General features: G+C 39.5%; 1 protein-coding gene across 2 annotated transcripts; it reads right to left on the reverse strand.

The window, feature by feature from the left end:
* Positions 1-1,273: 1,273 nt before the first annotated feature.
* slc71a1-2 (solute carrier family 71 member 1-2) lies at positions 1,274-20,868 on the reverse strand. 2 transcript variants are annotated; one of them, XM_035536208.2, is made up of 12 exons: positions 20,555-20,868; positions 18,355-18,450; positions 16,067-16,129; positions 15,340-15,467; positions 14,909-15,023; positions 14,485-14,703; positions 13,991-14,104; positions 12,198-12,269; positions 11,859-11,971; positions 11,636-11,733; positions 9,666-9,832; positions 1,274-6,297 (listed from the first exon to the last, which is right to left on the reverse strand). In XM_035536208.2, the coding sequence occupies exons 1-12, from the start codon at positions 20,636-20,638 to the stop codon at positions 6,268-6,270; spliced, it is 1,299 nt and encodes a 432-aa protein (XP_035392101.1). In that variant the 5' UTR covers positions 20,639-20,868; the 3' UTR covers positions 1,274-6,267. The 2 variants fall into 2 exon arrangements, with proteins under 2 accessions (XP_035392101.1, XP_026876680.1); XM_027020879.3 differs by lacking the exon at positions 1,274-6,297 and adding an exon at positions 6,852-8,949 and having other exon boundaries at positions 20,555-20,865.
* Between the last annotated feature and the right edge of the window lie 182 nt (positions 20,869-21,050).

The following is a 21,050-nucleotide window of genomic DNA, read 5'->3' on the forward strand; positions in this document are numbered from 1 at the left end:
CCGACCAGTTTATTTTGCTACCTGAGGCACCTTTGGGCATGTGGATACTGCTGCTGTGGATTAGCCAAGGAAAGGTTCGGCTCTTAACAGACACTTCCAAATCATTACTGGCTTTTGATCAGATGGTCTGCAAGCAGCAACCATGCACATTCTGCATATAGTATATAGTGTAGTGGTCTGACCCAAAACGATGTGTTTGTTTCTGCCTCCTTGCATTCTTTTAGACTGAGACAGGCATGCAATAACACAGGGTATACAAGGTAACCTTCTCTATATACCTGCAACACATCCTGGTCATGTTCAGTTTTTATTCCAGTCAGCTGGCCTCTTTTCTCTGAGTGCAGAAAATATGTTAAACATATATATGAACTTGAAAATATATATGAACTGGAAAAATATGAAGGATTTGGACAGAATCATTCATTAAGTGGACGGTCTTATTTGTTTAGTTTGTTTTTTTAGTAATATTTTTTTTCCTTGATCCTTCTGTATGGTGATATGCTGTCAAATCAGTTTAGGGAATTTTATAATAAGAAAGATATAGATATAGTAGTAGAAAGCCTTTTGGAACTATACAGAAGAGTACATCTTGTGATGTAGTCTTCAAATTCTGTTGCCAAATTCTTCTGTGTTGTGAGCTCTTTGGAAAGCTAATGATTTCACTGGTAGGCATTTTTCAGTTTCTTTTATAATTTGCCTTAATTTAAATGTAGTTTCCTTTGCCAACATGGTTAATGCCAGCACAGGGTAAGACTAAGCCTCATCAGAGGTAAAAAGCAGATACAGAAACCTTAGAAAATGTTGAAGTTTCTATTTTTAAATAAATTACTGCTGTGAGGTAAATGATATCTGTTTAGCTATAGTTCTAAATGGAAAGCTTTAGGTAACATTGTGAATAGTACAACAAAAGGCTAAACATGACTCATATGCTTTCTTCCTGATGAACCCAGGACTGGGCGCATAGGCACAAAAACATCCCTCTGTTCTTTTCTGGCCTGTAACCTGTTTACATCCTCAGTTCCAAGAAATGTCACATTGTGTGTGGGAATACTGCCCTAAACCTACTGAAATGGCAGGTACAAATTATGTGGGGGAAAGAACCTCCCTGACAAGCCTCAGTTAATAAAACGGTGAGCTGATGTGTGAGATGGTTATCTAAAAAACAAAAGAAAAAATGCTAGAAAAGAGATGGAAATTAGAAAACTAATCAAATTGGTTAGTGTAGTTGGTGATAAAAAGTTAATAACAAAGGATTCAAAGTGAAAAAGAATTAACTCATTTTAATGAAGTCCAAGAGATTATACAGACAAAAGAATATAAGATCTGACGTTCAAGATGTTGGAGAAAAGATACCAGTAAACCAGTAAGCACAGGTGTGAAGCAACAATTTCTGATTAACATGTCAGTGAGAGCAATGTACAGCCTCTCATACATGGTCAGCAAAAGGTCACTTATCACTTGTACATGTTAATCTCAGGTGACCTTTGTTCTAATTGCTCATATTAGAAAAGAAACACCATCAATCTAGTTCACCACTCTGGAGGAGAGAACATTGAGTGCTAGTGAGGACAACACTGCTGTTCTGACCATGCTGCTTTAAGTCTGTGAAAATAACTAAATTTCGAATCCAATGAATCTGTCAGTGTACCAACACAAATAGAGGGAACAAATTGGCAATAAACAACTCAAAACACAGAGTGAATTGAAGCAAACCAAAAAATGGCATGCAAAGAAAGGAAATCTTTGATTTGCCTGTGGATGGCAATACAGTAGTGTAGTGTACTCTAATGGCTTCATAATAAAACAAAGAACCCCCCCCCAAATATGGTCCACAAACACTGGTGGACATTGATCAATACTGGACACTTTCACATTAATTGCAAAGTTAATGAAGACTTGTAACATGTTTGCTGCTTGTATTTTTTATATTTTAGTTGTTTTTTTAAGTTGCTTCATAATCTTTTTAAAAGGTATTTATTGTTCTGAGCTTTTTTATGGACTAATTTATTGTTCTGCCTTGTCAACACTTACTAAACCAGTCTTGCCAATAACAAGGAAGGGAGAGACACACAAAGAGGGAGAGAAAGTGAAGAATACCTCAAGCTCCTAATATCAATTCTTAGTTCAGTATTTGGTTGAGTGTCTCCATAACAACATAAAGGTGCTTTCAGGTCCAAACAAGTACACAGTTTGCTGTGTGCTGCCTCCCAGAGGCAGTGACATGGCTACACAGTACTCTCCATGTGCAAGAAAAGGTCAAAATTGTGAAGAAAAATTGTGAACAATAGTGAAACTGGCTGAAACTAAAACTAAACAGAGTGATTTTTTTTAACCCTTTCTGCTATAATATTCTAGATATACAAAGATCCTTCAAAAAGGTCTTGCAAAAAAAGATTCTGAGAAAAGAAAACATTTCGCCAGACTACACGACTGAAGCTTCTAATTAGTTTAGAGATAATTTGGTTAAACTGGATATACGTTTCAAAAAGCCAAATAAATAAATAAATCTAAAAACATAGATGAGATCTTATTACATTTTTAATTCCTGAATTCTGATATCTTGTCCCATGAAGCTGCTTACCACACACTCCTGTTGGTGCAAACTGCTGGCTGGCACTAGTGAATTCTACTGTAAAGAACTGTTACCCACTCTTGATCTGAATCTACTAATTAGGTCTATAGTCAGAGAATTAAGCTACAAACATCTGGACTTAGAAAGCACATCAACTGGCTCATCCAAATGGTGGCGTGATGGGAGGATGGTAAGAAAAGGTCATATAGTCTAATAGATGGAAAATCTATTACTGCATCTACAGCTGTTCCAAAACACTCAAACACACATTCTGTGACATCAGTCACTGCAGTGATATCAGTGTGCAACAAGCAGCTTGTGAAAAGCCTGACAGCTGCATCCAGAGTGATCATACAAGCACTGCATCACTAATTATCAGTATCCCTGGAGGAATCCTTGTGACAGCACAGCCTCAAAGACCTTGACTTCTTTTCTTAAGCAGGCTACAGACCCACAAGGGGTTAAAGGCCAACCCTGCATATGTCAGAGGATAAAACATGGAAGCCTACATAGCCTTCCAAGATGGCAGAAACATAGGAGGAATGGAGATAGGAGCTCTTAAAGAAAATGAAGGCATTCATGGATTCACAGAGAACTTCCTGGAGGACAATCTGCCCTGCAAATATGGCTGAAAAGAGCTATCCTAGTTTAACTGACTGTTCTGCCTGATCCCCTATGGTGGGATTTTTTCTTTTCTTTTTTTTTTTTTTAAAAAGGAGTACTTCCTGTAACCATGTTTCCTGCCATGTGACTGCCTGTTCTGCCTTCCTTTCTACCACCTTTTCCAGGCTCTCCTCAAACATTCAGAGTTGCAGAGTTGACCTTTAACTCTTGGCTGTCTTCTAGGCCATGTTTCTTCACAAAGATCCCTGACAAATGGATAAAGGAGTCTCGTCCAGCACTCTCACCCATTCCAAAACCCAGCCAAGTCCACATCAGCACAGATATGCCATCACATATATGTCCCAGGCCTTGACATATATCATAATACCAGATCATACCCAGAGCCGTGTTAATCCTCATATGGCAACTTTACTTTCTATAGGCCATATTGAGGAGCTCAGTAACTTAAAATGTGGCACTCTCTTAGGATGCCATCTTTGCCAGTTCATGTCAGTTCATGAAACGTCTGCCATTGATGAACTGTGAGTGCTATTATTCTGAAATAGTTTCAAACTGCCTCTAGAAGCAACTGGATCTTCATGAAATGATTTCCATGTCTGAGCAACTGCACACAAGCCTAGGATCACTATGTGCAATGTTAAGCATTGGTTGGGCTGGTGTAAATCACCTCACTACTGGGTTCTGTAGCAGTGAAAATGTGTTCTCTGGAGTGATGAATCACATTATGTGGCAGTTTGATGGAAACATTTGGGTGTGGTGGATGCCAGGAGAACACTACCTTTAGGAAAACAGTGCCAACAGTAAAGTTTTGTATTGAGATAAGTCTGGAGCTGTATTTTATGCTTGGGTTAAGCCACATTTATGGCATTTATCAGATGCTCTTATCCAGAGCGACTTACAAAAGTGCTGTCATTTACTCATAGAATACATCCTGACCAGTAGAGTAGGTTAGAGTCCAAGATACCAATGAACTAGAATACTGTTGAAATACAGGGATCAATGCTGATGCCTAGAAGTAGGAAATACATAAAGGTCTAGCTTAGATAATGATAAGTGCCATAAACAATAAGTACTAGAGTTTGTTAGACAACACTTCAGTCTGCGGTTGAAGACTGCGAGGGACTCTGCTGTCCGGACAGCAAGTGGCAGTTTATTCCACCATCTGGGAGCCAGGACAGAGAATATAGTCTCAATGCTTGTCTTCCATGAGACTTGAAGCATGGTTTTTCAAGCTGAGCCCTACTTGAGGTTTGAAGTACTTGAGGTACAGATCCACATGGTTCCAGTGAAAGATAATGTTAATGCTATAGCATGCAATCACATTTTAGACAGTTATATTCTTCCAACATTGTGGCTTCAGTTTGATAAAGGGCCTTTCCTGTTTCAGCATGACCTTGCCCCAGTACATAAAGTCAGATTCTTAAAAGACATGGTTTGATGTAGAGGAATTCCAGTTTGGGTTTGGGTTGCACTCTAGCCGAATGCAACCCCATCCAGCACTTTTGGGATGTACTGGATGTATTTTGGATGTATCCAACACCAGCAAAACTGGAGACTCTGGAGACAATGGTAGGATGAAGAACACCAAGTCTTGGACCATCTTCCTCTGTGCATCATCTTGGCTAAATAGGAGTACCTTCAATAATAGACTGTAATAATTATGTTTCAAATAATTTGTGAAGCCATTATAAAGGTTACCCCTCCTTGAAGGAGTGGTATAATATAGTTGGATTGCACTGTTGTTGTTGGGTTTTTTGGGTTTTTTAAAAAACTGGTTAAGAGAAGTTCTCACTATTTCATGTATGATCTATAATGATAATTACATGTTTACATTTTCCACCTGAACTCAATTTTTATTTATTTTTTAAAAAGCTTATTATACATAAATTATTCACATGCACACCTAAGATTTTATTTTCCCAGTTTAGCATTGTTTGTAAAACAGTTTCCCCTCTAATACTTTTATGCCTGCTATTTCTGTACCCATGTATTGTCTTCTTATAAAAAATGAAACCCACGTAATAGCCTTTTGTGTATGGCAATACTAAAATGTCAAGTCCACCCTCTTAGTGTGATGGCATTATTATGTGCTTTTTAATGAAGAGGGTAAGTGGCACGCTATGACTGGCCCATAAGAACCCTGGAGATTTTAGCCTAATGTAGACTTGATTTAAAACGAATATTTTACCGTAAACTGCTCTGAAGGAAAGGCCTGGGCTTACCTGTTACTAAGACAATGCTGACTTCTGTTGGTCAGTGAGTGAATCACTGCTCAAAATTAAATGAAAATGGTACATTACCATCAGCAAGTATAAGTGATCCTTACAGAAGCAATGTATTGCAACTGCAGTAGATTTAGACATTTTAAACTGCAAAATCACAATTTTAAATGTTATTGTTACGCATGTTAATGACAAATTCTCAAATTTATATGAATATTAATCCTTCAGACCCAGATACTTAAAAAGTAGGCATACACATTTTCTGTCAGTAAGTGAAAATGCCAGTCTATTCGTTGGTGCTGGCAGTTTAGGAAAAATCTCTTGAACCCATCTTGAAAACAGATTAGGACTGTAAGATGTTAATGGGACTAGGTTCAGAATAATAATAATAATAATAATAATAATAATAATAATAATAATACAAATACAATTAAAAGACAATATGCAGACAGCACAGGTTGGGAGCAATGAGTAAAAAAATAAAACATTTAATCTGTCAGCACAGCAAAATCAAGTAAACGTTAGAGTATGATCATTATACATACATAATTTGGCACATACTCAGGTTGAATATTTGCTAACTTCTCCATTATAAATCGTTGACTTAAAATAACAGACTTAAGCTAAAATCTAATGCCCCTTTAAAGAATTGGGAATTTAACATCTGAAAAAGATTCTTAACACATCATACTCACAGGATATTCTGTTCCATCCTGAGGTATTTTGATGGGAACCAATGGGCATGGCAGGCTGTGCTGCACAGTATAGGTATCTGTATCTTCAAAAAGCCAACATGGAAGCAGTGTCCTGGTTTATGTTCCTGGGATACCTCTACCTTGTGTTTTCTTCTCACAGCATCCATGTCTTCAACATCTGCACCTGTGATGTCAATAAGTAATCCACACAGAAATTATGGAAAAACTATGAAATTGTGCATGGGATCCTGGGTCAGACCCCCAGTCACCACCCTAGGGTTGTGCCGATATACGATGCCATGGTCCATCATGATGTTTCCTTGCAGACATCACCCAGGACTACCCTCCACCCCACTGCCTCACATCTCAACATTGGGATGCCAGTGATTAGGGCACTTCTTATACCTCAAAGCCAAGATAAGTTTCAGGGTATTCCAGTGTCCAATCATCTGCTCCCATCATCGTCTTAATAATATATAACCTTTTGTATGGGGTAATTACATATCTGGTCTAATATAAAATGAGTGAATCATACACTTCTCAACACTTTTTCTACCATTAGGATCAACAACTAGCAGAGGGCCTGAAAGCAAGCATAAGGGCTGCCTCAGCTCACCCCCAGCAGCTGCATCACTCCACCCCAGCCTTCCAGCAGCTGTATCAGCCTCGTTTTACAGCTTTAGACCAAAGCCCCCTATAACCCACTCACAACCATGCCAATGAAAGCCAGACAAGAGATCAATATCAATAAACCTTTAATAAATAGCTTGTCATTAGTTTCCCATATTTACATGTCCACTATTCGCATATATTACCATTTTCAAGCACATTTTTAGGCCAAAAAATTGGCTTTTTCTGAGACTTTGTAAATTAGTGGCTAGGAGTAACAGTTTCAACAGTTTGTGACACTACAAAAAGTAATTTAAAAAAAAAGCCACCCTGCTCTTCATGGTTTCCTCAAACATTACACGATTAGGAAGTCCAGCAGGCATGTGGCCTTCTCTACCATGTCTGATGCAGATGGAGAGTCATATTCCAGTGACAGTCACACCATTTCTTGCGTTAAGAGAAAACAAACGGTATCCCAGTTAGGTCACTGTTGGCTTGGAATTTAAAATCCATGTTTCAGTTAAAAATGATGCATGTTAACCCCATGAAATGCAATAAAATATTACCACTTGTATACAAAAATAAATTTAAAAAAGAAAGAAAAAAAAGAAAACCATACTTGGACACATTCTTGGGTATGGCACATTAATGAAAATGACCCCAAACCTAATTATATCTTGTCTACAAAATAAACAAATGGAATTCCAATGCACTTGCGGCTTGTGCAGGGGAGTTAATTGATCAGATGGTCAGACTGGATAAGTTTTTATTTTTTATATATATATATATATATATATATATATATATATATATATATATATATATATATATAAAATAAAAAAAATCGCAGTGGAGACAACCCTGTAAATGTGTAAATCACTCACAAGTCTGGAAGTCTAACAGCGACATCCTGAATTGGTTTACTTGACTCCATATATGAGACTTCCAGCTTAGGAAAAACATACCATGGTGCCCCAGCTCCTCCGACCGCAGCAGTGGCACATGGGAACGAATTGCTCACACCTGCCACACGTGCGCATCATCAACATTGGTGCTAAGGAGAAGGCCAGAGCTACAGTCGACAGGCCTGCAGTCCAAATGAAAAGCTTTGCTAGCCTGTCACAGAGTGGAAATGAGCTGAATGACAGAACCAAGATTCCAATGCACACTGGCTCCGATAGGAGCAATATAAACTAACCCACAAGCAAACCCACTCAAGAGTGAAGATGTCATATGGGTCCATCAGAGATTTGAGTAATCTAAAGGCAACTTTTCTTACATCAAAAAACACTTGACACAATCATCTTCATATAATGAGAGAAGATGATATGCCTCTAACAATGCAAGAAACCTGCTGAATGAGACAAAGATGCTTGGTAGCACTGGAACAAAATGGTCTTGCACAACTATGTTTCTAACAAGTGTGATAGAGTAGTGATGATTCTGGAAAAGACACCATGATCTTCACAATTAATTTTGTTTGTTCCATATAAGCTTGTGTTCCCCTTCAGTATATAAAAAGTTTCAGGGATGACTGGTCAATTTTGTTTTTTCGTCTGACACTTACTTCCCCCAACTTCACTAAACCTCTCTAGACAAAGAACATCACTTATGAAGAGAAAAAAAAGAAAGAGAGGGAGAGAGAGAGAGAGAGAGAGAGAGAGAGAGAGAGAGAGAGAGAGAGAGAGAGAGAGAGAGAGAGAGAGAGGAGAAATTATGCACAACATACTAAGAGTTGTGATAGCTAGCCTTCAACCACTTATCATCAGTAGTGTGTATTTGAGCTTGCATGTCCCTTAATACAAGCATTGTCCACACCTCTTGCAAACTGCTTAACAGGACGTCTAGGCCACGGTTGACATGTGAGTGGCTGGAGCAGGCCTGCCCTGGCCCACCCATGACCCCTTAATGCGGCTGGCCTGGTCCTTACCACGACCCTGCAGGTGCCACACTGTGCACGCTGGTCTGGGGAGGTGGAGCTCTGGATGTGTATGAGAGACTGGGATGGGCAGGGTTATACGCTGCTGTCCTCAAGCAGTGGCTCCTTGCCCTCACAGGGCCCTCCCTGGGGGCTGTGCACATGGCTCTGGGCCCCACTCGTGTGCTTCTTATAGCTGCTGGGACGCAGACTAAGCGCATTGTGCTCTGGGATGAAGAGTGCCACCAGAAGGGAGAGGAGAACGGAGCAGGCTCCAAACAGAAAAGGAGGCCCTGGAATAATGGCACTCTAAAATAAATAAATATATATAAATAATTACAGAGAGAGAGAGAGAGAGAGAGAGAGGAGAGAATAAATTAATAATCCTTTGTCAACAAAAGACATACATTGGCTTATAAAGATAGACCTTTCCCATGTTGTCATTACACTTTATTATTAGTACTTTGTTATAAACACCTACTTTGAACCCATTCTCCATGTGCACTTTATTAGACTCACCTGGATGTGCATGTTACATACAATTGTTTTCTATGCACTGTAGTCCATCTTTTGCCACACAGCCCAATACCATGTCTGATACTGCCAAATATTATTTGGCTAGCAGACCATTCTCAACACAGCATTAAATCTGACATTGTGATGGCCTGGGTGCAAGTCCTGTGTTGGTATGAGGGTGTCATGTACAGCAAGGTTGTTGGAGTTTAAAACACATGTCACTGTCAATGCTGGGTTTAGAGTGGTCTACCACCCAAAAATACCCAGCCAAGAGACTCTCTGTCATTAAAAACTTAACATATATGAAGGGTTAAAAGATGACCAATATGGTTTGTGCATGTAAATAGATGGGCTGTAACTGTACCTACAAGTCATACCTATGAGTTTCCAATAAAATAGCTGGAGTGTGTTTACATCTAAAACTGCCTCAAAAGAACTGTGTGCTTGGTAAAATGAGTGAGAAAGAATGATTCCTGGTAAAGAATACTTGTGACCTGTGAAATTCTCACCTCGTCAGTGGGGTTGGCCATATTGAGTTTGGTTCCCTTCTCAGGGCTATCTACAGGATCCATCTCATTCAGCTCTACGTGGAACAGGTAGAAGACAAACCCATAGAGGGCAGGACCCAGGCCATTACACAAGCCCCTGATCCCTGTAATCATCCCCTGTACCACACCTTAAGAAGAGTGAATAAGAAGAGTGAATAAACAGTATATTTTCATTTTAGTGCTCAAGACAGATAGAAAATACATTTGCATTAAGGTGCCATGCAAGGACTGAAAACTATTTTTTAAAAAGCAGTTGTAGCTCAGTGGTAATAGGTGCTTGACCAGTAAACAAATGGTTAACAGTTCAGTCTTAATGCAAGTCGCTTTAAATAATTGTATGTCACTTTAAACTTTGGTATAAAAGTGTCAGCTAAATGCCATAAACGTAATACACCCTAGCAGCACTCAACAGAGAGGGATGATTTTGTATTGGGGGCGGGGCGTGTTTAGGGAGAAATCAGTGAAACACTTGCGCACATGCACACTACTTGCACATACCTATGAAACAACTTGCGCATACATATGAAACATTTTCAAATAAATAAACTATTACTTACATTCATTTGCATATAATGTACACTTGCATATACACACACACACACACACACACACACACACGCATATTCACTCACTGGTGGGTAAACACAGAGTTTCACTATGCTTACGTGTATGTGTTTGGCCACGTGTATGTAAAACAATTTTCAGTGCACCCAGAAGTCATTTCATTGTAGCAGGAAGGCAGAAATAAACATGTGTACAGCACTCTCGTGAAAATAAGGTGTAGGTTTGATGTTTGTTTAATTGTAAATGAGTTATATGTCCTTATGGTCCTGATGAGTTATAAAAATTTTAAAATTAATTTAAGACTGTAGGTTAATAATCAGATATAGCTACCATTAGAAATAAGATTATGTGCTACGTTATCTTAACAAATATTTACAATGAATGTGATTCATATCAGGAGTGAAATAAATGATGAGATGTGTTCTGAATATTTTCTCACATACTATAGGCCGATTAGAGGATACTGAGAAGCTAACATGTAGCCTAATTGTACGACATAGCCATGACGTTACCAACAGGTCTGCAGGCTACATAGTATATAATCTCATTTCTAATTCCACTAAGGCTGGAACGTGTGAACGTAAACTATCCAAACATAGTTCTCAATAGCTACACTGGGAGTGTATTCCAAACATTTGCTTAAAATTCTAATTAGATAATCAAGTGTCTTCTAGTGGTGGGACACTGATACGTTATTTGTGTCAAACATCCTTAGATCAATTCCAAAAAGTGAAACGATTCTGTGCTAATCACATCCCAGTCCATACACTGAGTAATATGATCCCCCGTCAAAGTGGACCATGGGCACGATCAGCAGCGATATTATGAGTTATACAAAATGTCTGTGGAACTGCAAGAATATTCCTTCTTTAGTCTCTTTGTTCTTCAAACTGTCGTATAATCAGAATTAGATGCTGACGAAGTTTTTCCTTTTTTGGAGACCTCTCTTCCTATTGATGACCGTGCTGTACACAAGATAAATATCTTGTCTTCCTGTTACAATCAAATGACTTCCAGGCACAAGGAAAATTGTTTTATACACACGAGGTCACACACAATCATAGTTAAACTCTGTGTTTACGCACCAGTGAAGGTATGTGCAAGTGTGTATATGCAAGTGTAAATTATCATCATATGCAAATGTAAGTAGTAGATTATTTATGTGAAAATGTTTCATATGTACGCGCAAGTTGTTTCATAGGTATGTGCAAGTGTTTCATAGGTATATGCAAGTAGTATGCGTGTGTGACAGTGTTTCAGTGATTTCACCCTAAAAATGCACACCTCCCCCCCTTAGTTTTGGACAGTATTTGGTATAGCACTGAACATTAGTGTAATCCAGGCAGCAAGTTGTGCTCACGCCTCACCCTGCTGGTCGGGATCTGCATTACGAGACACTATTGCACTGATGGCTGGAAAGGTGATGCTGGACATGGCAGCCACAGCACCTGCTGCCCACATCATCCTAAAACAGGTACACACACACACACACACACACACACACACACACACACACACACACACACACACACTTTAAAACAAGCTGTTTTGGACACATACCACATGGCAGGGTCAGTGGCAACCACTTACCAGGGCTGGGAGCCAAAGCCATACCAGGCCAGCTGAAGAATCTGAAAGCCCAGACCTAGCAAGATGGTGTTCTTGTTTCCAATGGAGCGCATCAGGATTCCCAATACAACTGTCTGCAATCAGCAGAAAAAAAAACCAAAAAAAACGCCACAACCATAAAATACATGAATTATCCATAAACTCCATAAATGATCATAACCACCACCACGCTCCACTCCATTTCTTTTATTCTTTGATAACTCACATATTCAGATAACTAGCACAACGGGATATAGTGCTGTCTAAAAATTTCCCAAGTACACACTGGTGTGTTAACAGGTAACTAGCAACTGAACCAACCTGAGCCAAGATGGAGAGAATTCCCACCACTGCGATGAATGCAGCAACCGTCTCAGAAGTGAACCCAATAACCTGGAAGGTCAAATCATAAAGCAGCACATTTTAAAGGAAGAAACCAGCCAAAAGACAAAAGGGCACCATGCATGTCAGTCAGTAGTGTCAGCTAAGGAGCCTCCATACTGGGACTAAAGACAGCACCTGCGTTTGCCCTGAGAAACACTTAAGAAGCACTTTGCTTGCACACCTGATGAAGGACTCTGGAACTTTATTTACATTAAATTGTACTTTACAATTTTGAATATCTGTAGATCTCTCTAGATAGATAATTTCTTTCCCCTTCTGCTTCAAAATTATCCTAAATTTAACATTTAAGTAATTTAAGCAACCATATCAAGTGACATTTTTTTATTGGTGTTTTTTTTGCAAAATTAATAAATAGTGTGAAATGTAACTTGTGCTTGCTACTGCAGAGACAAAACAAATGGTAAATTGCTTTAGTGTCTGTTGTATTAATCATTTTTGCCAGCCACATTATATTCAAAAGGAAACTCTACACAATAATTGCCGATTGACATTGTTTTTGAAGTGGTTTTTCTACGAAAGAGTATCCTATTAATTAATTAATTAATTAATTAATTAATTAATTAATTAATTAATTAAAAAGGTGTTGAAGTACAATGTAATATTGGCATAAATATTGGTTATGCTCCATACTGCTTTAAAAAGGGGAGAGAAAAAAAAATCAGCCATCTAAATAAATAAACATCTCTCTTCCACTATAGCGCCTAACAGTTCTAAAGTACACAGAGTAACTTCCATTAGAATTTTCAAATGAACATGGTTAACTAACCGTGTTCAGAGCACAGAAAGCACTTGGGCTTAATGACGTATGGATTCATTGGTTCTACACCAACAGACATAAGCCTCTTCTAGTTAAATTCTCTCTCTTTGTAAATGTTCGGCCTTTGAATATGTCCTGTTATGTTTTGCACGCAAAAAAGAAATGTAAAATAGTTCAAACAACTTCAAATTATCCCTCTGAGACGCATGCAGCAGCTGGAGTTTAGCCACATAATCGTTGCCACATATGTCTGGCCCCGAATTCCTGCACACCACTTATGGAAAAAGAAGTCATAAGCAGTCTCAGAAGTCCGCAACGGTACAGAAAGGCCTGATGCAACTTTAGTAAAGGTACAAGAAGCTTTGAATGTAGGGAAGTACATCTTAACAGCTTATGAGTGACCAGGTGTTAAATTTAGCTTAGCAAGCTTTTTTGTGTGAGATGAAACCTACAGCAGGATATGCACACCCTTAAGCCAAAATGACACCACTGCATAAACACAATAAAGCTGAATAAACATGCATCTTAGTGCTGTGCTAATCTATATCTGTGGTATGTGATGGCTTTATGCTGAGCTCACACAGACAACTCAGTCCAAAAGCTAACTGCAATGCCAGCAAACTCCGAAATAATGTGTAACTAACAAATCTTTAACCAAAGCTTAAATGTCTTAGAAGACTGGGAGGTTTCTCCCAGATTTAGACGGATCATTTCATTCAATCTGCTTTGTCTCTGGCATCCTTGAATAAGCACTGATGTGTAATTTCAAAGTGTCTTCACTGTACAATTGTTTGGCAAACAATCTTTCAGTGAAAATGAACAACTGCATACTTTCATTCAATAAACCCAAATGAGTAACTCTGCTTCAAAACCAAGGTGAAGTGTGTTCTTGACATCATAGAAAAACAGAAAAATAAAAGGTGAACCAAGTGAGTGTGTGAAGTAAAGACACCTGTCGGAGATAGAGGAAGAAGCTGGAGTATTGGCCAGCCTCAGGCAGATAGGACAGGAAGACTGTGATACAAATCAGAAGGACAGTGGAGTCCTGGCCAACCTTACGCAGAGACTGCAGATGAAAGAGAGAGAGAGAGGGAGAGACACAAGAGAGCGATATATATGAGATGTAAATCATGTGAGACAAGCAGCACTGTATGACGACTTTATGATGACCCATTACTCCTGAATGTATATATGCAGAATTGTCTTAAGACAAAGACAAAAGCTCTCATGGTAAAATCAATTAAAGTAATGAGACCACATACCCTTGTCCTCCAGGTGGAATTGTGTTTGTAACTTTAGAACAGTGTTTCTCAACACAAAGTATTGAGTGTTAAGGGCTTGGTATAAGAATACATATACTTAGACTGGTGTATCTGTGTGAACATGTGTGGGCTCTTCAGCTGGTCATGAGGACTGGGATGAGAAACACTGCTTTACACTACTCACGGCGAAGGGGTCCGCCTGCTCCCAAGAGATGGGGGCGCCCCAGGAGGCTGGCCGCATCTTCTCGGGCAGAGACTCGGGTACAGCCACCAGGATGAAGCAGATGTCCAGCAGGGCGATGGCTGTGGCCAGGATCACCACCAGTGTGTCCCCATAGGCCTGCGACATGTATGCGCCGATTGCCGGGCTCGTGACCAGGCTTGCTGCGAACGTGGCCGACACCTGACCAAGGTATCAATGACAGAACCACAGAAGCAATGCTGACAATCAGGACATGATATTCATACAGGAAGAACATGGATACTACAGTGAAACTGCTGTACTGGACTCAAACAGATCAGTAAAGCTAACAGTGCACAAGAAACGTGTGAATATTTCAGATCCATTCGAATTGTTGGTGTGGGGTGTACCATGGGTCACTGCTCACCAGGCCGTACGCAGTGCTTCGCTCATGTTCTTGTGTGATGTCTGCCACATAAGCAAAGATGACTGAGAATGTGACAGCAAACACTCCAGACATGGAGATTACAGCAAAGTACCACCTGTAAGGTCAGAACACATGCTGCATCATGTCAACCAGAAAAGCCTTCCATCTGAGTGCTAAAGATGGTAAAACCACATCTAACCAAGCAGGCTGCGAGTATGTGTGTTTCATTTATTGTATTTCAAAATCTTGATTTAGAAGTAAAAAAAAAAAAAGGAAAATCAGAAGAGTTGCAACTTTACCTGCATGCTATTATCAGATCAAAGATTCTTTTATGAAGTTACAAAACTTAAACGCAACATAAACCAATAAAATCTAAATCCGATATTTTCCCTGAACATTGTATGACTGTAAGCTGTGCTGCAGTATCTCACCAGGGACTGATCTTCATGAGGGGGATGGGGGCACAGGTGAAGAAGACGGTGAGCAGGAGGAAGGACTTTCGGCCCCAGACGTCCGAGAGAGCGCCTATCAGAGGAGCACTCAGGAATGACAAGAGGCCCTGCAAAGGACCCGCTCAGATTAGACCTGACACACACAGACCCTCGAAAGCACACCTCAGCAGGAACTATTCAAGTTAATATATTACATGACCCCTGACAACTTCCAGCCTACAGGTTCTCTGCTGTATCTGGGGAAGGGCAAGAATTACGTGGTGTCAAATCATTTTATCACATGCAAACATAGCAAGAGTTACAGTCACACTAAACCTGAAGTTGAACTCTGTGGCGAGTGAGATAATGAGTAAGCGCAAGAGAGCAACAAAGACAAGAAGTTTGTGTGTGAGCAGGGAGAGAGTGAGAAACAGACAGTGAGAGAAAGTATTTCTTCTAGGTATCAGCATAGAGCCCTTTACTTAGCAATATTCTAGTTCATTGGTATCTTTGACACACACACACACACACACACACACACACACACACACACACACAGAGTGGTGTGATAAGATGTAAAATTAAGTGAAACAAGCAGCACTGTATGAAGACATACAATGGATTATGGATGTATTCAGGCCTATGATGCTCAGGTCTGTAAACCTTTCTGTAGACCACTGTAATTATAGTGGAGTTTCATTAGTTGTCTGGTAGATCATTATTTTACCTTAACACCATGAATAAGGCCATTCATCAGGAATGTGTGATGGGGAAACGTCTGATGTAGCACCTAAAACACAAACAAATTAGGAAAAAGCTTGCAGAATTCAGTACACATCAGTAACTACAGTCTAGTGCTTTAACTATAATTCATTTAAAGAAAATTCATGCAAAGATGAAATACAACTAGCATTTTATCCTGAATTATTTCCTTTGTTCTAAAGATATGTCTTTCAACTGCTAAGCAGGTAAACTTTGACAGGTATATCTGCTCTATATCTGCCAGTAGAGGAGTAGAACCATGGGTTTAGGGAGTTATACAAGCAAACCCTGACTGCTCCCATATGAATCAACAGTTAGAGCGGACCGTAAGCAAACCTCAACTAACTGGACAAAAGCTCTCCATATAATGTCACCACACACAAGCGCACTTTCTGGAGATAGAAGACATGCAGGAGAGGAAGACCCATCTATGCATAGTACAACAATTTAGAAAGGTCTGTCTAGGAGTTTATTTTGCCCATTGTTTTGTGAGGAAAAAAAGACAGATGGCAGCAATTGTCTTATAACTTATTCAAGGAGAATTTATTGAATGCTTACTGCATACCAATGTTCACTGCCAATTAGAAATTGATCATATTGATCATATATTACTGAGAGGAATGTTACTGCATTGTCTTATAGTACATTTGAAAAAGCCAGCAAATATTGGAATCATATTGTGAAAAAGTCTAAAGGGTGTGTTCATACTTGTCAGCTTTGGTTCAATGAAAATGAACTCTGGTATGATTGTTCCGTTAGTGTGGTTCGTTACAGTAAGTGTGAACGCTTCCTTTCGAACTCTGGTGTGCACCTATTTGCAGCTAAGGAATTTCTGGTGCTGTTTTGATTATCAATTTGACCACCTCTTGCTGTTTCCAGTTGTTAAAAAAAAAAAAATCACTAGGTTTACACAACCGTGATGGGTACATTAAGCCCAGCCTGGTGCATTGTTCTGACCACTGGCTCGGAAAATGTGTCATCTTTTTTAAAAACTTATTTTGGTTCGATTGTAAATTTCTGATTGTGAACGCCAAACAAACCAGGTCTAACATGTAACATTGTATCATTTTCTTGTTTGGTTTAGACATAGAGAACTACAAGTATAAATACACCTGAAGATTTGATGCATTAGTCTACATACTCAAGCTTATATTAAAAGCACCTTATGAAACCAAGCCTACGTTAATAATTAGCGTTTTCTTATTTGAAGCATGTAAACTCTCTGCTGTGGCTTTTGTCTCTCTGTGCAACTCAGTGCTAGGAGAGGATGTTGAGCCTCCTGTGCTGTGTGGTTTTTTTTTCTTCCTTTTTTCAGTTTTACACACCAAGATGTTCCACTTCATTAGAGACAGGAGTGGCTCATCTGGGCAGCTGGGCCTGCAATTTCTTCGCAGATCATGTTTCATATGTGGATTATGACAGTAAACAGTCCTTTAAACACATTATTCTGATATCCGTGCAAACCTTTGCACTTTGCTAAAAACATACACAAAGGGCTGTTAATTTCAGAGGGACAACTGTGTCTCAACTATCTAAACCAAACTATTCCAGTGGTACTTTGCTCCACTCACCAGACATATGAAGCACAAAAATGCACATGTACAACGTATAATGCCCCCCCCCCAGGACTAAAAATAAGAATGCTCCCTGGTCTTGGTGAGGCATCCCCAGGATTAAACACATTGTAGTAGTCCATTGCTTGACATTGATGTTTCAGGTCCCATTAGAATCTCCAAAGGTCTTGCTGATACAGCAACTCATCAACAAAAACAGAAGTGTGTCATCTTGCCCTCTCTGATTAGAAATCAATTATTCCACAATGTCTGAGGGACTGCCTGATTCCAGGCACTGTGAAATACCATGTGCTTAGCATAGATTTCAAAAGACACCATGTAAGGGTGGGAGAATGAACACAAACATTTTGGCTATAAACTAAAAATAAAGAAGATAAAAATCAAACAAGCAGGCACGTCTAGTCTAACCAGCTTGCCATGTACTACACAGAATGTTTCTGTTGTACTTCAGTAAAATGCTCTGAAATCTCTGCACCTATCCCAGAATGACATGGAAGTGGGCTAGTCTGAACAAACGCAGCAAATGCCAAATATACCAAATGTTCCTGCTAACATTAGCTAGCTTGAAGTGTGGCTAGCTAGGCTCTGTTGAAATATACATGCAAAAAAGTGTTGTAACAGTGTTGCAGGAGCTGATGTTTTTGCTCTGAAAGAGGAAAATGTGAGAGGAGAAGGTTACCGTAAGCATGGGAGTTGTGAGCAATCCCCACGCGAAGAACTCGAGGAAGATGACCACCACAGCATGGTAGACACTTGGCTCACCAATTCCCTGCGGCTGAACACATACAACAGCACAGTTAGCATATACATCTTGTTAATTACAGACAACACACCTTGGACAAAGAGGAAGGACAGGAATGATGCACCAGTAAAAAGACTAAGCATCTAAAAATGGCATCAATCTTGTTTCAATAAGGTTTAGAAACCTTAACCTGCGTTTTCCCAACATCACTGGTGTCCTGCTATTTGCTATGCACTTGCCCGACAGTATATATGACAGAATCCTGCTCAGACTGCTGGGGTAGGACCTCGTAGTTGGGAACATGCACAGTCACATTATTGAATTGTGCGATTAGTGTTCTACAATCACGTGGATGTAATCAAACATACTTTCTGGCCAGTAGTTCAAACAAACAGTGGAAGGTCGAAGGAAGAGGTGTGCAAGGACAAAACCCACAGAGGCTGTTGAGAGAGCCAGGAGGGTCTGTTCAGGATGACATCACACACGTCATTCACAACCTGCTTCCATAGGCACTCCTGTCTTTACTGGCACCTGATGTACACCAAGGCGATGTATTGACCAAGTTAAAATCCTGATATGGGTTTTTTTCATTTCAGTTTAATAGGCTTAAATCTTTCCTAAGCTTAAATAAAATCAGCTAGTTAGCCTAATGTGTTTTTATAAGAAATGACTTCACCAAACAGAAAGGGACTGTTGTAATTAACTAGATATATAACAGGGTCCAAGATTGGCATTGCCACGAAGTACAGAGCTGTAATTTCAATTCAACAAAATCACTTTGCTCACTGTAGGCCATGTGAAAGCTAAGTCATGTGACATGTTAAGCAGTGACTTTACTTTGTCAATGAACCATTTGACTTTGATCGTTAAATAACAGTGACTGCAAGTGCAACAACCTGCTGCCAGCAGTGCCTTGGACGCGAGTGCATCACTGGAGCTTTCAAGCCTGCTTTTCCACATGTATATTATGCTGGGTCATATACTAAAGCGGATTTTAAGTACAGAACACCTATGGACATACGCAGTGCAGGATTTAACCTGGGTCAAACATAGACCTCAGGGTCATTTCATTTTGATACTGAGCCTTAAAAGATTGGAAGAAGTAGGCCTATCTATGAAACGATATCCAGATTAAATTTTCATACCAAAATAATGCCTTATTGACTCACTATAACAAACCAACCTGACCTTTGCATTCAGGCATTTGGGTTTTTGAAACGTCTTGTGACGCTACATCCACAAACCACTGACCTGACTGGGTAATTTTGGGCTGTTAGCTAGTAATCTTACCTAGCTAGCTAATCATGTGAACTTACCTCTTACCTGACTAGTTGAAGCACTTCGTCCATGGTGACAGCCAAAACATTTTCTTATAACAAGTGAATGGTCTTGGATTTAGCCATTTAATGACAGATAAAGCATAATTTCATATTGTTTCGCGTGATGAAACACAGGAAAGACAAAACACACCCCGACTTTGTATTGGACCGATTCACTGAGCAGTTGTTACACATCAGATGCAACTCTTAACGTAAAAAATGTTATCTAGCTAACCATTTGGTTCGAAAATAACAACGTCAGTGCAAAGATTTATTTTTTCTTAACCACAGATTAACATGTCCGTTTCAGAAAGCAGCTAACGTAACCTAGCTAGTTTAGCATAGCTAGGTTAGCTATTTAGCTACAAAATAATTTGATAGCCAGCCAGCTAGCTAGCTAATGTTAATAGTCTCTAGTACAACGCCATGTGTTTACATTTAACGCTCGCTAACATAGCTAACGCTACATGGCTGGTTTGGCTGGTTACCTTGTTAGCAATCTTAACTAACCCTAGGTTAGCTAATCAGCAAGTATATTAACGTTCGTTAGCTAGCTAGCTAGATGTCTTGCCAGACGGTTTTCATTCTAATGCTGTTGGTTTAGGACAAACTCCGAATAATTTTCCGTATAGTCGAAGGTATGTTTACTAGCGTTTGTAGCTAACGACAATGATGGAAAGTAGCGTTAGCTAACGTCAAAGGAAAACTGATGTTAGTGTAGCTAGCCCTTTAGCTAGGTTAGCCAGCTAGGGAACAAGCAAAGAAGCATAACCTGCTAGCTATCATAAACGCTGATATGAAAATAAAATTTAACTCACACTGCCACCATCTTTAATAATAATTTTCTTAGCCAGAAGAATGCTGCGGTTCAGCCGCTTTTTCTTCTTTTTCTCTCCAGTCATCCTTAGCTTATATCCATTCTTTTTGCTGAAGTTGGACCTTCCGTTGTAAAGTTAGCTAGATAGCTAAATATTTGTTAACGCTGTCCTTTTAGTACACCTCGCCGTTAGATATTTTACTAAGTTACTTGCTGTTGCCCGGTCTCCACCTCATTGTAACCTGTGTTACTAATGAAAACTGTTCCGCCTAGTATGTACAGTTGATTGGGCGCATCTCATATTCGATTGGTCAAAAAACATCTCCTGTAGCGATATCCCCCACCATCAGTTCATCTACATAAAAATAACATCTTGCGGTGCTGTGGGTAATTTGTGATTTTAGGATGCACTGCAATCTGGGGTTAATGTTTAAAACATTAGTTCGTTTTACAAATATGCTAATATTTCGGCACCTCAGTTAATTTTTTATTACAAT

This window comes from Electrophorus electricus, chromosome 20 (genome assembly GCF_041902795.1).
Source record: "Electrophorus electricus isolate QZ-2024a chromosome 20, ASM4190279v1, whole genome shotgun sequence".
NCBI classification, from domain to species: Eukaryota; Metazoa; Chordata; class Actinopteri; order Gymnotiformes; family Gymnotidae; genus Electrophorus; species Electrophorus electricus.